Source organism: Acipenser ruthenus, chromosome 9 (genome assembly GCF_902713425.1).
Source record: "Acipenser ruthenus chromosome 9, fAciRut3.2 maternal haplotype, whole genome shotgun sequence".
Classification (NCBI taxonomy): Eukaryota; Metazoa; Chordata; class Actinopteri; order Acipenseriformes; family Acipenseridae; genus Acipenser; species Acipenser ruthenus.
In genome coordinates this window covers 30,948,811-30,964,372 of record NC_081197.1, presented here as the reverse complement: position 1 = coordinate 30,964,372, position 15,562 = coordinate 30,948,811, and the positions used below count along the sequence as shown (strand labels likewise).

The following is a 15,562-nucleotide window of genomic DNA, read 5'->3' as shown; positions in this document are numbered from 1 at the left end:
TACAGACGGCCGGAGCCTGTACTGTTTACCTTTTTGTTTTGTGTTTGTTTTGTTGCAGAGGAGGAGTGAGCCGTGGACCGGCAGACAAGAGCATGTCCCTGCACAACACAGCACAGCACCGCACCGCACCACGCTCACCGGCACTACGTTTCCCAGGACTCGAGCGTGCACACTGCCGTGCACGGAGGACGGGGGGACGGACAAAGTCTAGTTTTGTTTGTTTTTTGTTTTTTGATTGAAAGCCTGCCATGTACCCCCCAATACCATCGCTGGTAAAGGGGTGGACTACCTTTGTTATTATTATTTGTTATTATTAAAGACACAGACTGTTTTTGGGAGAAAACGCTGTTTGGACATTCTTTTTCATTCACTGTACCACTGCACCTGACGACAGACTATTTGGACAAAGAAAAAGTAAAAAAGAATCCCGGCAATTTAGATGATCTTTGAAAGGTCCAAAGAATTTATAACAAAATTATTTCAAAGTGTAACTAAAAGAATTTCAATGGTTTTGAAGGAAAAGGGTGCACATACTCGTTATTCGTTTATATCAAGGTATACTGCGTATAAATTTGTCTTTTTCATAAAGGTGTATTTGCATTGAACACAAAGTTTTAGTTTCCTTATGCATCAGAGTAGAAAAATGCAAAATGTCTAAGACTTTTGCACAGCAGTGTACATATATTTGTTTTTTATTCAGAGCATGTCTAAGGCCCTGTCCACACTATGCATTTAAACCATATCAGTTGCTTTTAACCCAGTTTAAAAGTTCTAAATACGGTTAGCACCTACACAAAAGAGTGTTTAATCCAGTTCTAAATTAGATTGCATCAGATTTGTCAGAAGTGTGGACAGTGTATTACCGAAAGATATATTTTGTATATCCTCCAATATCCCAACATGCTCTTTGATATGTTTGGTGCATGCATATTGAAAAATAATCAGAACAACTATCACTACAGCTTCACTGTATACAATTTAATCATAACACAAGCCCAAAGAAGCATATGTTGTACATAAAATATATGTGTATGGCATATTCACAGAGCCTATACAATGCCTGACTATGGCAAGGCCGTTGCTTCCTTCTCCATCGCGGATACCTTGTGTTTTTAAGACAGAAACCCATAATGTTCATGCTCAGCAGGACTATGTCTTCCGTGGGCACGGGTTCAATATTTGCTGGGGTTGTAAACATAAAAAAGTGCTTGGTGGGATACTGCTGTATTAAGTCCCACTGTCAATTGCGCTGCTAGGAAATGTAACCAAGCTATTTTAATGTGTTTGTACCCATTAAGCCCGGCTAAAGATGAAACGGTACTTCAATGTGGGCACTATGAGTTGAATTAGTTTTTCAGTACAGTTCTTGAGATCGGTTCTGTAGTCTGGACAATTATTTGTTAATTACATTTTTCTATCAAGATTCCCTCAGAGGACAAAAGGGATTCCTTATTGCGCCAACATGCTACCGCTACAGCTAATTAAATGTAATTACAACACTGTAACATGAACTTCATAAAAAATGTTACCGGTAAAAGATGTACGATTCTTAACTTCAAATCAATTAATTTTCAAAGAAAGGCTATAGATAACTACTATAATAATTATAAGAGAATTATTTTGTATTAAAATATCTGTCACAGCATTATTCAATGTTATGATCTTGGGGACCATAAGCTAAGGGTTTCCTGATTGACCTAAACGGAGAGCTTTGCTCATTGCTGAGATGTCAGTGATTTATCAGCCACAGCCTGGAGGTATGACGTATATAAACTTTTATTTTACATGTGTCATTAATATGTATAACCAATGTACAGTATAAACAGATTAACATGTTTTGAGAATATTCAGAGAAGTCTGTTATGAAATTACTAACAATGTACTTTTTGACTACTGTGGGGAAGGACTGGTGTAGCTCTGTGGCCTTTTGCTTGTTGGTTTTTTTTTTATACAATGATTCATTGGCCCTTGCGTTGTGTGTTCTGAAGTTGTACGATAAACATTTCTTAACATCAGAGTGGCAACGGCATTACAGGAGATAAAGAACAGTTTTTCAGTCTCAGTAAGATGACGATTCTTCAATTTTACCCTAGAATTTAATGCATTTTGACCCACAGAACGATGTTAATAGTACCAAACTGGCACTGGCCTACCCCCTCCAGGCATTTCACACTTAGAAAGCGCATTTCCAAAATCTAGAAAAGTATAGTACGATGACAGTATGATGATATCATGACTTGAGAAAAAGAACATTGCATTCTGGGTGCCACAAGTGTTGTAAATGTAGTCACTGTTTGTAAACAGAAGAACAAATCAAGAATAAAATGCACTTTGTAATTGATCAAATAGTACTAGACAGCCCCAGTGGATCCATGATGTAAAAATAAATTAGCAGTCTGGAGAAATAACAAGTAAGGTAACCGCAACTGTGTCTACTTTAGTGGATTAACACTGCTTTAGGGTTGAAATAAGCAAGATACCTGTGGATAAATTCCAGAATTAAAATAAAGTTAGTCTAATTTACAGACTGAATAGCTTCTGATGTGGTTTCAAATTCTAGCCTTCAGATCTAGACATTCTACCTAGTATAGACGGATTGTAGGGCTGCATGTTCAACAGGCCAGCTGTCAAACCAAATTAGACCCCAAATGATTTGCTCTTAGCAACGTAAATTAACCTTCTCATTGCCTTTGACAAGAGGTTTTTTTTATTATTATTCTACTGTTCCTCGTAATGTGCCAGTGATGTCTCGCCATAAATATATTGTTAAACTATAGGTATTAGTGCATAAACTACAACATTCTCATGAATAGAAATTACAGTACATGGCCATGTTTAAATGTGCTCATCTGGTAATTTTCCAAACTTGTTAATCAAATGCTGTCCTCCAAGAAAGTTGAGGGGAATATTCCAGGAAACATCAGAGGAGATATCAGGTTCATGGCCTCTGACCACTTCATTTCAATAGGAGCACTCTTAAATTACATAGCTCTCTGTACCATCAAACAATGGGGTACTGTAAGTCTATGTATTATATATAGGGCTTCTGTTTTTCGGGTTTTATTAATTGTATTTTTCAGTGCTTATTTTTAGCTATTTTCGAGTTTTATGTAAATCGTTTTTTTCAGGCCTTTCGTTTTTGATATACTGTATGAAATTAGTGTTTTCGGTTACTTTCCAAAATGCTTAAGCGTTTGTGTCAAAATATGTATAGTAACTTGACAGCACTTGCACACTTAAGTTGTACTTTCTTTCCTTTGCTGTCTTCCACAACGAAATCCCTATGGTCACGGGCACATTTTTCTGGGGTTTTGTGTGCAGGCATTTTTGTACATTTCGCCACAATTCACAGTTATAAATCCTGTGTATCTTAACTGTAATACAGCTTTAAATCCCGCTAACAAGCCTCCATCCTGATTGTAATCTTGTTTTAAATCTCGCAAGCAGAGTCTCCGATAGAAATGTAGGAATGTGCTGTCATTCAGTAGCTGGGGCGGGTTTAAAGTATTCAGAACGAATAAATGATAGATACACGTAAGGAAGGTGGGACATTGCACAGCAGCACTGGGAAATGTATTTAGTATTAATTTTGTAGTAGGTTTTATTTTTTTCATGTGAAAAGGGTCAAGTCAATGTGAATAGATTAACCATTTCCACAGTTTTTACGGTGTTTATTAGCTATCCACTGATTTAATTTTTTTTTGTATCAGGGGTGTTTTATCGGGTTTTAACGGTTAAAACCGAAAATCAGAAGCCCTAATTATATAATACAAATGCACTCTTACACACTGATTCCTGTCTTTTCCCATGAGTATAAGCCATCACAACTTTATTAGTCTTGGAGGCCAGTTATAGTACACAGATAAGCTCCAAAAAAGGGACAGATTTTGGTGTGGTTGCTGTTTCTTTTATGGTGTCTCTTAAATGATTAGTAGGACAGAAAGATGTATGTTACAGTACAGTGAAGTATTTGAATAACTTCCATCTTTGTGAAAAACAGGAACTTGCTGCTGTATGTAAAGATTTCTAATAAAAAGCTGACAACCACATACAATAAAGCAGTTTCATATTTGTAAACTCACGCAGTGATGAAAATCTCACAAAAGCAATCTGATTTCAGAAAAGGATGAAAATAGCTGTCATGCAATATTCTTCTTACAGACATACCGAGTTAGCCAACAAAAGCTGTGATCAAAGCATGCCTCACAACTGTGACTTTTTCAGCTCTCAGAAGCTGTGTTTTTTCATTACTTTCAGTGATTAAATGCTAAGGTGATTGAAACAGGTAATCATGTCCATGAACAGGTGCCCTTGTTATAAAACACGCTGCCTTTTTCTTGACTGCCAAATTTCTCCTTGCACCTGCAGACTGACTAGATGAACAAAACACAATGTATTGTGATAAACTACTCAGAATGGACCTTAACAAGAAAGGTCATGCTATAAAATGTTTGTGTGTGCATCATTTTAACTCAGCAGTGTTACTGGCTAAAAGAATGTCCAATGGCTTTTATCAGTTGCAGGATTATAAATAGGGCTTCTGTTTTTCGGGTTTTATTAATTGTATTTTTCAGTGCTTATTTTTAGATATTTTCAAGTTTTATGTAAATTGTTTTTGATATACTGTATGAAATTAGTGTTTCTGGTTACTTTCCAAAATGCTTAAGCGTTTGTTTTTTTTGTGTGTCAAAATATGTATAGTAACTCGACAGTACTTGCACACTTAAGTTGTAGTTTCTTTCCTTTGCTGTCTTCCACAACGAAATCCCTATGATCACAGGCACATTCTTCTGGGGTTTTTGTGTGTAGGCATTTTTGTACATTTCGCCACAATTCTGTTTTAAATCCTCTGTATCTTAACTGTAATACAGCTTGAAATCCCGCTACCAAGCTTCCATCCTGATTGTAATCTCGTTTTAAATCTCGCAAGCGGAGTCTCCAATAGAAATATAGGAATGTGCTGTCCTTCAGTAGCTGAGGCGGGTTTAAAATATTGAGAACAAATCAATGATAGATGCAAGTCAGGAAGGCGGGACATTGCCCAGCAGCACTGTATTTATTATTATTTATGTCGTAGGTTTTATTTTTTAATGGGAATAGGGTAAAGTCAACGTGAATAGATTAACCATTTCCACAGTTTTTCCGGTGCTTTTCAGTGTTTATTGGCTATCCACCGATTTCATTTTTTCTTGTATCGGGGGTATTTTGCGTTAAATTAAATTCTAAATTACTAAAGTAAATATGCAAAAAATGATTTGCTTTTTTGTTTCAGAGCTCCATTAGATTTACTCATCTCAGCTTCTGAAAACAGTGCGACAATGACCTCAATCATGACTTGATTAGTTTGTGAGATACAGACAGAAGTACAGAAAACATACACTAGTAATAATAATAATAATAATGGGGTGTGCTAATACTGTTTTTGAGTACTTCCCTTTAGGAAGTTTTCGTTGGCAAGTAATACATGAAACCAAACAAAACTATTCATGAATGCATTAATGTCAAAACAAGAAAATGTGTTTTCCCTAACCTTTACAATTCATTACCAATTAACAGCAATTACTTTCCTGTGGCAAGATGGCTTGCGGGTGACGGCAGACCAGGATGGAGACACACACACACAGCACTGGGGTATGACAGCACTGATGCGCGAGTTTAATAATAATAAATAAAAGGGTTAAACAAAACCAAAACACTTTAACAAAACAAAACGGCACGTTGGCCAAAACAGGCAGACAAAAACACACACTGAACAAACACTAAATACAACAGTTATCGCGTTGGTATTACACCAGCGCAAGTAGCAATTGTTATGATTCTATAATTTCTCTATTACTCACGTTTCGCCTCTGAACAACCAACCTTGTGTGAGCGAAAACTGACTCTTTTATGCAGATGTGCCAGGACTCGATTGCTTGTTAATCATTCATTCAAGTCCAGGCACAGTCTGCATGTGAACTGCTTGGGCCGGGAAGGCAATTAACCTTTCCCTGCCGACTTTAAACACCCATGCCCAAATACAGACATACATTTGAAATAATAATAATAAACCAGCAAATACAAAATAATACAAAATACACTAAATACACACGGGGCGGGGTGTACCCCGTCACACTTCTGCATTGAGTGATTTAAATGTTCATTGGAACCACATTTTCCTTTCGCCTGGAGTACAGCATACTGATGCCATAAACTGAAATTCTGTTGCAAAACAAATACAACTGATTCTTCATGTACGTAACCTTTCTTTAGACCTAATTTACAAGCTACTTTGTGCAAACTGGGAAATGTATTTCTTCATCGAGTGAAATCAGAGATTGCATTTTGCCCAGGACTACAATCCCCAAATTCACTGCAGATATCATACATTTCTTAGAAAACAAGCAAAGTGAAATCAAAATGGTTTTATATCAAAAGGGTAAAAGAAAGGTAAAACAAATAATCGCATACAAAATACGAGTGGCTTTAGTTAGTTTGATCACAGGTTCTAAATTAAATCACTCTGTCAGATTATTATCGACTGTTAGTCAACAATTGTGTACACAAGGGTAACTGAGTGAATGCTTTGTTCTGTGTTAAGTAAATAACATATTTTATTCAATTTTATTAATATCGAACAACTTCAAACTTCTTAAAGGGAATTATTAAAAAAATAGGAATAGGAGCACACACACATAATAACACTAATAATAATAATAATAATAATAATAATAATAATAATAATAATAAAAGTAGAACCATAACTAAAAAAAAATACTAAGAATCCTGCCTCATTACAAAAGTCTCATCAGAGTAACGCCTGATGAAGAAAACACCCATCTAGGCATCTAAATTTTTAAATGAAATACCAAATGCTTGGAGAGCAGATTATTCACAGTTCCAGAACATACATGCACATTGAATTAATCCCTGTTTCACAGACTGGACTGCTGTTATTGTTCAGACACTGCAGTTTGGCAAGATGGAGTAGATGTTTCTAAATTTAGCAGGCTACTATTTTGACATTCTTTCATTGCTTTTAGTGCCATGTTTACTTTTTGTTTTTTTAGTCTAACATTGCATTTTAACATCGTTAACATTGCCATACAAGTTGTTCAAGAGCAGTTCAATTCTTAGATTTGTATGACAAAATGTATTTCGAGGTGTTTTTTTTTTAATATTCTCTGTGGCAGATGGATTACTACAGTACTGGTACAAATTAAGGAAACAACAAATGATTTAAAGAAAGACCAGGGGTGAGGATTATATTGCTATTTTTTCCTCACTCAAACCCCTTACTAAATACCCTGGTATCTCTGAATAGGTAATCATCTCCTCTTTAAAAATATGCTAAGGTTTTTATTACAGAGTGGTGACTGCCTAGACAGGAACACTATTCAATGTAGTGCTGTGATTGGCAGTGCTTAGCCAGGAACCTATTTTGAGGGTAAAATGAAGAGAAACTACCAGCTCCGTGAAGTTGGCCCCCCTACATTCAGCACAAACATTGAGTTATATATCATTCGTTTGTGCTACGTTTGTGGTGCTGTAGTTTTTAAGATATTAACAATATTTTTTAGGTCAGTGACGTCACTCAGCCCCCCTACAATACCAGAATTGAACCAAACTTGTCTCATTCGTTTGTGCTGGTCACTGCTGCAAAATGAATGTTAGTGCTGTTTTCCTTCAAGATTTATTCACGATTCTTTTAGGGCGAGTGACGTCACAGTTCCCCTATAATAACAGGTTTAAACCAAATATGGGTCAATATGTATTGACACTTCTTTGATAAGAATATGTCACTTGGTAAGCGACGCTGCTTACACAAGTGAATACTAACAAAATAAATATGAATAGCAACGGAAGAAAGTCCAGTCTTTCTTCTCTCATTGGCACAGCTTTATTCCGGTCAGAGCGAGATCCTAACCCAATTTTTAGGAAAATATAGAAAAAGTGTGTCCTCTTATTCACTTACTGTTTCATAGTGTAATGAATCTGAAACAAGTGTACACTGAGGATGCACAGACAATGTTGAGATTTTGTTGCTTTTTTTGTGCATCTCAACATTTTTCAAGTTCTACTTACTATTAGTCTTCTTGCCTTAAGTGTATGTTCATTATGAACACTGATATTCTGTGAAAAACTCCAAAATGTACAATTACTTCCCTAGTGCTGTTTACAACCCCCTTCCCAACATGCACTGTCTTAAATGGATACCTGGTAACACAGCACTAACCAGCTGACCTAGCACTAATGAATGGTAATATTATTTTCATCTGAATTACTGCAGTAACAAAGCAGCAGCACAACGACATGGCTCAAGGACATGAAGCTGAAAACTCAGTTTTACAATGTATGTTTTATTCTGTAAGAAAATGTACTATTTTTCAGTTACTTTTGTAACGGTTAATCACCTACATCCTATAATAAAAATTACTTTCACTCACAGTTTTTTGCTATTGTTACCTCAAGAAGACACTAGACAAAATATTAGAAGCCCTTTTTATTAAATGATAAAATGTAACATATATTTTATTAAATGATAAAATGAGACAGTTCGATTCACTTTCAATATGTGCAGTCGATTGCCTCGGCTTCCATTGCACCACGTTTGCACGCGTGTTTAAATGCTTGACTGAAACGCCTGCCCGTTCCAGGAATTCCTTCTTTATTGCATCTATAATAGTATAAAGGCAGCCAATTAATGGATCCATGTCACATTGAAAATTAAATGCCAATTGAAAATGCATATTATTGTACAGTGCATAAGAAAAAAAGGAATGTTTTAGGCCCTTTCAAGGTTTAATGGAATGTATGCATATAGCAGAAAATAAATTGCATTTATTGAAAATGGACATGTTTATGAAATGCAAAGAAAATAGATAAAAACTGAAAATATAAAGATAAGAGTATTTAGATTGGCAAAAATAAACAATTGCCTGTGGCTGAGAGTTATGTGCCAAACGTTTTTATTCAAATACTTATGTTTTCTATAATAATAATAATAATAATAATAATAATAATAATAATAATAATAACATTTTTCCCCATGATGAAGATGATATCAATTATATTAAAAAAAAACGTTTGGCAACGAGACAGAGGTTTGACTCTTTTTTTTCTGTTGTAATCGCAGCCATTACCAATGACTTCATTTTTTATAAACTTTATGCTCGTACAGTTGCGTGGTTTCCTGCAACTAAATAAATCATCACAGAGGCGTTCTTTCAATTATTTGTCCATAAAGTTTGTTATTAGCAGCAGCAGAGCAAAAGCAATAGTTGATTTGACTTTTTAACACAACCAAACTAAAACTGCAAACTAAAAGGCAGATAAAAAGAGAGGTAAACTAAAAGGTAGATAAAAAGAGAGGTAAACCCGCATCACATTCTGACGTGTTTACAAATTAGCGATTCATTTTAGACTATATTTCGCCACAACAAAGCTCGTTTTGTTGCATTTTGGGATAATTCTGTATTACGAAATGCATCAAGTAGCCTATTATATTTTGCGGTGGTATACCACCATCTGTACAAACCAACACATACATATGTATTTCTCATGTGTTGTTGCTTACTCAGTTATTAAAAAAAAAAAAAAAAAAAAAAAAAAAAAAAAACCATGACAACATAACTCCCTACAAAACAATCGTTAATATCTTAAAAACCATAGCTGCACAAACGTTCGTTTCAATGGAACAAACAAATGAGACAAGTTTGGTTCAATTCCGGTATAGTAGGGGGGTTGAGTGAGTTGACTGATTTGCACAGATGTTATTGAAGCTGTTGCTTATGATTTTTTGGTGAAGACAGACTAGGAATCCGTAGATGCAATTTCACTATAAAGTGCTTGCAAATCAAATACAATGGATTATATTGTGTTCATTTAGCTAATAGAAAAACAAAATATGATTATCTGCTTCCTTTGCTTATACTGTACCAGAAACATGATCAAATACATTTGCTTTAAATTAAAGTAATGTGCTGGGTACTGAAAACCCTATCTATCTTGCTATGCATATCAGAAGCTACTAATAGCAATATTCTCTGATGAGCAAATAGCGGTTTATGCTTCAAACTGTGAAAATCAATTAAATGGTAAATGGTTAGCGCAGGCTTGGATACTTCATGTGCACAGTTACAGGATGCACTTTAGAGCCCCCTGCTGGGCATTGTGCCAATCTGCAGTATTCAACAGCTGAACTTCATTGCAGTTTAAACTACTATTAATATACATTGGTGCCATAAGTATTGACACACTGTGGTTTCAGATACTCAAGCCATCTTTAGCCTCCTGAAAGGGCTGGAGCTAGTTAATTCAATACTTGCTTAACTTGCATTGACAGTAGATATTTCTTACCATTTGTAACACCATGTACGATTTATATATATACAGTATCAATATCCCTTCTGTGTATCTTTATGGAATTTAGCACAACCTCTTTTGGATTTATCACATATTCAGGGACATTAATAGAGGGTGTCAGCATTTAGGAGCCGCCCCAAACATGCTTGTCCCAGTGTCACTCTTTGGTTAAAGCTAAGGGGGCACAACAGAAACTGGAAACATCACTGTGAGGAGAACTGTATCTTTAACAGTATATTTTATAGCAAAAGTTGGCATATGAAAACATATATAAGAAAGGAAACATGAAAAAAATACTAACACACACACTAATATATAGAAGTGCTCAAATTTTGCTCAAATTTGTTGGTACCCTTACAGCTCATTGAAATAATGCTTCATTCCTTCTGAAAAGTGATGAAATTAAAAGCTATTTTATCATGTATACTTGCATGCCTTTGGTATGTCATAGAATAAAGCAAAGAAGCTGTGAAAAGAGATGAATTATTGCTTATTCTATAAAGATATTCTAAAATGGCCTGGACACATTTGTTGGTATCCCTTAGAAAAGATAATAAATAATTGGATTATAGTGATATTTCAAACTAATGAGTTTCTTTAATTAGTATCACACATGTCTCCAATCTTGTAATCAGTCATTCAGCCTATTTAAATGGAGAAAAGTAGTCACTGTGCTGTTTGGTATCATTGTGTGCACCACACTGAACATGGACCAGAGAAAGGAAAGGAGAGACTTGTCTGAGGAGATCAGAAAGAAAATAATAGACAAGCATGGTAAAGGTAAAGGCTACAAGACCATCTCCAAGCAGCTTGATGTTCCTGTGACAACAGTTGCAAATATTATTAAGAAGTTTAAGGTCCATGGAACTGTAGCCAACCTCCCTGGGCGCTGCCGCAAGAGGAAAATCAACCCCAGATTGAACAGAAGGATAGTGCAAACTGTAGAAAAAGAACCAAGGATAACTGCCAAAAGAGATACAAGCTGAAATCCAAGGTGAAGGTACGTCAGTTTCTGATTGCACCATCCGTCGCTTTTTGAGCGAAAGTGGGCTCCATGGAAGAAGACCCAGGAGGACTCCACTTTTGAAAGAAAAACATAAAAAAGCCAGACTGGAATTTGCTCAAATGCATATTGACAAGCCACAATCCTTCTGGGAGAATGTCCTTTGGACAGATGAGTCAAAACTGGAGCTTTTTGGCAAGTCACATCAGCTCTATGTTCACAGACGAGAAAATGAAGCTTTCAAAGAAAAGAACACCATACCTACAGTGAAACATGGAGGAGGCTCGGTTATGTTTTGGGGCTGCTTTGCTGCGCCTGGCACAGGGTGCCTTGAATCTGTGCAGGGCACAATGAAATCTCAAGACTATCAAGGCATTCTGGAGCCAAACGTACTGCCCAGTGTCAGAAAGCTCTGACTCAGTCGCAGGTCATGGGTCCTCCAACAGGATAATGACCCAAAACACACAGCTAAAAGCACCCAAGAATGGATAAGAACAAAACATTGGACTATTCTGAAGTGGCCTATGAGTCCTGATCTGAATCCTATCAAACATCTATGGAAAGAGCTGAAACTTGCAGTCTGGAGAAGGCACCCATCAAACCTGAGACAGCTGGAGCAGTTTGCTCAGGAAGAGTGGGCCAAACTACCTGTTAACAGGTGCAGAAGTCTCATTGAGAGCTACAGAAAATGTTTGATTGCAGTGATTGCCTCTAAAGGTTGTGCAACAAAATATTAGGTTAGCGGTCCCATCATTTTTGTCCATGCCATTTTCATTTGTTTTATTATTTACAACATTATGTTGAATAAAAAATCAAAAGCAAAGTCTGATTTCTATTAAATATGGAATAAACAATGGTGGATGCCAATTACTTTTGTCAGTTTCAAGTTATTTCAGAGAAAATTGTGCATTCTTCGTTTTTTGTGGAAGGGTACCAACAAATTTGAGCATGTCTGTATATATATATATATTAGAATAATAGATGGTCTTCAGTGAGTTACAGGAAAATAATTCCATCTGGGGTTACTGTGACATCATAAACTACAAAACCATTAGGTCGAGTTAGGTAACCATTAGGTCACAGAAGCCCGAGATGGAATTATTTTCCTGTAACTCACTGAAGCTCATCTGTTATTTTTTTATAATATATGGATATTAGTATCTGTAAAAAAAGAAATTAAAAAAAAGACAATAAACGGGTGTTCAGGTTCAATGAATAATAACGTAAATTAAGTCAACATTAAAGAATCTTCAATAGAATTTTCTTTTTGATAATTCAGGAACGTTTTGCTTCAGCTATCTGCCTAAAAAAAACACAAATTGTTCCAGGTTCATACTCTATATAGGCATTCAAATACATTACTAGACCCAATGATGGTAAATCAGTCTGGCACTAAAAATCCCAGTTATACCACATCACTTAAAGTAATAAAAGTTGAGCATTACAGCACCTGCATAGTGTTGTCATTGTTAGATATTCTACTCATAAAAATAAATGGCACACAGTAATTCTTAAGTGGCTTAGAAAGCTTTTATTGTTGATTGCTTGTAGTAAAATGTGGCATTTGCAGTTAAGATGAAACTGACCTTTCATGAGTGTTTGGTGTCAGTGTAAAGGTTTGTCGTTATCATAATAATGGCATTTTGTCTGAGGAACTGTACTTTTGGGGGTTTCTGAACTTAACTATTTTCTTGAAAAATGTACTTCATCTTGCCAAATGAGACAGTTCAGCAGACTGATCTGATTGTCATTAATTGTGGCATTCATTAAGAATACACATGTATTGTGGAGGGTACAGTGTGGCACAAGGGTAGGCAACTGAACACATCCAGTCCATATATTTATTCTAATCATGCCGTTAATTATTTAATTGAACCATGTAAACCCCTGGCCAGACCCTAAAGCACATCATGATTTAATGACACCTTACAAGCCTGGAATGGAATCCTTTCTGGTGTAGCACATGCATTGCTACTATCTAAAGAACTTGGCTAACCTTTTATTTTAAGGACAAAGTGAACAACTTAATGAAATGCCTTCTGGATTGAATATTCAGAAGACTGCTACATTTAACTGATTAATATTATTTATCTTAATAAATAAAAGAGAAGAGGATATAAAAGAATACATGACAATGTGTTGGAGCCTTGGGATTCCAGTCCAGTAATGAAAACTGCAGTGGAAAGACAAAAGATCTGTAATACAGTATTGTGTCTGGTACCATATTCCTGACACTTCTGCTGCATTCAAATTGATTGTAGCTTATTACTTTACATTTCCTTATCCAAGCAATAACCAGCGACTCGTCTGACTGAATAAACTTTCTTTAGCTCGTTATGTTGCCCTCTTATCATGTTTGATATGCAGTGCTTACAAAGGTACCAACTGGACAACTGAGGAAGTCAGCACCTCCAGCACTTTTATTTTTCTATTCTGGTGTCAAAATAGGGAAAACCTAAATGAAGCACAATGAATAATTTACTTCCATAACGTACATTAAAAATACATAATATTTATCATTGCTTGACTTTATTTTTTTTATTATTTTTTTTACACTTCAGAAAAAGCAATATGTCTTCCAGAAGAGGAGCAATTGCTTTCATGTATCTGGCCATAATTGACTGCCATAATTCATATCACATCAACACTATGGTTTCAAACGTAATTAAATGCTTATAATGGAGTTAGTGATAAATAAACATCTTTACATTTACCACCAGGGTATCTAATTTCTGACCGTAATTACAGTAGCAGTGAGCAGCATGAACACTGGCAGTGTTCTGGACTGATTAGCAGAACAATACTCTTCCTTGAGCAGACTACTAATCAAGCAAATTAAAGCTACTGCTCAACCTGTATTTAAATAACTTGTCAAGAACAGTGCCAAGAGTAAAAAAAAAAGTGTAATGCAACAGACACGTCAGCATTGATGAATGCAAGACAAACAAAAGAGGGGTTTTTTTTGTTGTTGTTTTTTGCTGATATGATTACTTTGTAATTACTTTTGATACATGTTGCCTGCTATATATCTGTGTCTTAAATTAATTTGAATCTGGCGCCATTTCATTGTTAAAGATTGTTTCTTAACTTCAAACTGTAGAGGAAAAAAACAGCTACCTATATTTATCTGAGGTTTACAATAAATGTTCAAAGAATCTTTTAAAATACTCACAGTAACTACTTGAAATAAGTGCCCTTACTTGCAAGGTTCACAGTTATAAATTGATGTTAATTATGAATAATTTCTTAATTTGGTAGATCCTATAGCACAATAACTAGAAACAGCACCTGTGGTTGGCACTGTTATCAGTTTGCAACTTGTTTAGCGACACGTTATGAGTTACACGGTAAAAGGCCTGCACTTTACACAAGTTTACCTTACCTGCTATTTACATTGTATATAGCTAAGAAAAACTGACTTGGAATTCTTGCTTTTTTATTTATTTATTTTTGTCTTCTGAATGTATTTATTTATTTTCATAATAACAAATACATAGAAAACAACGGTTTTCTGTATAGGTAGGCAGCCAGATCAAGTAATGGGAAAGCACACTTTCCATCCTTACCTGATATTTCCTGGTGAGGAACATTGACAAGACTGAAGCCTTTAGCGGTATACGCCTGCCTGACCTCGCTGCAGCTTCGTGGTTTGAGATCAGCTCCAACTGACAGCACGGACAAAGTACAAAAAACACACCCGATCCACAACATTGTACACTTTGGGGATAAATCCTTTAGATGTGTCACAGCAGACTCCCTTTGATCTAAACCAAACTGCACACCACTCCCGTGTTTTAGAGTAAACGGGATCCGTGGTTTTCACTTTTCTTCCAATGCAGATATAGACATACGCTATATATTTTTCAAATACCGTTATGTATATATTTTTAAATGAGTGGTCAGACTTTTTATTTGCAACCAAACAAGCAGACGATTATGTTTCCTCCTTTACAATATGCTTTGCGTCCAAGTTCAGGCACAAAAATCCAGCTTGCGAAGCAGAAACCCACTCTATGTTACGTGTTCAGACAACTTCTCTTATATAGACTGAAATACCGTAGTGGTGCTATCTGAGAGGAATAGAGAAATCCTGGACAGAAAAATACACGCCGCACAGTACTGAGGTACAGAGAGCGCAGTGCAAAACATGGACTGGAATAAACCCACTTAGCAGAATTTATTCCTGTAGGCGTGCATTCTCCCTGATCAAATATA

General features: G+C 35.8%; 1 protein-coding gene across 2 annotated transcripts in view; it reads right to left on the bottom strand.

Moving 5' to 3' along the window:
• LOC117405946 (glypican-6-like) overlaps positions 1 to 15,461 on the bottom strand; it is a 327,104-nt gene extending 311,643 nt beyond the window's left edge. Inside the window, exon 1 of one of the 2 annotated variants that reach the window (XM_034009496.3) lies at positions 14,914 to 15,461. In XM_034009496.3, the coding sequence (XP_033865387.3) occupies positions 14,914 to 15,058 (145 nt within the window). In that variant the 5' untranslated portion in view covers positions 15,059 to 15,461. The remainder of the gene's footprint in view (positions 1 to 14,913) is intronic. The other variant, XM_034009497.3, reaches the window with a different exon arrangement.
• Between the last annotated feature and the right edge of the window lie 101 nt (positions 15,462 to 15,562).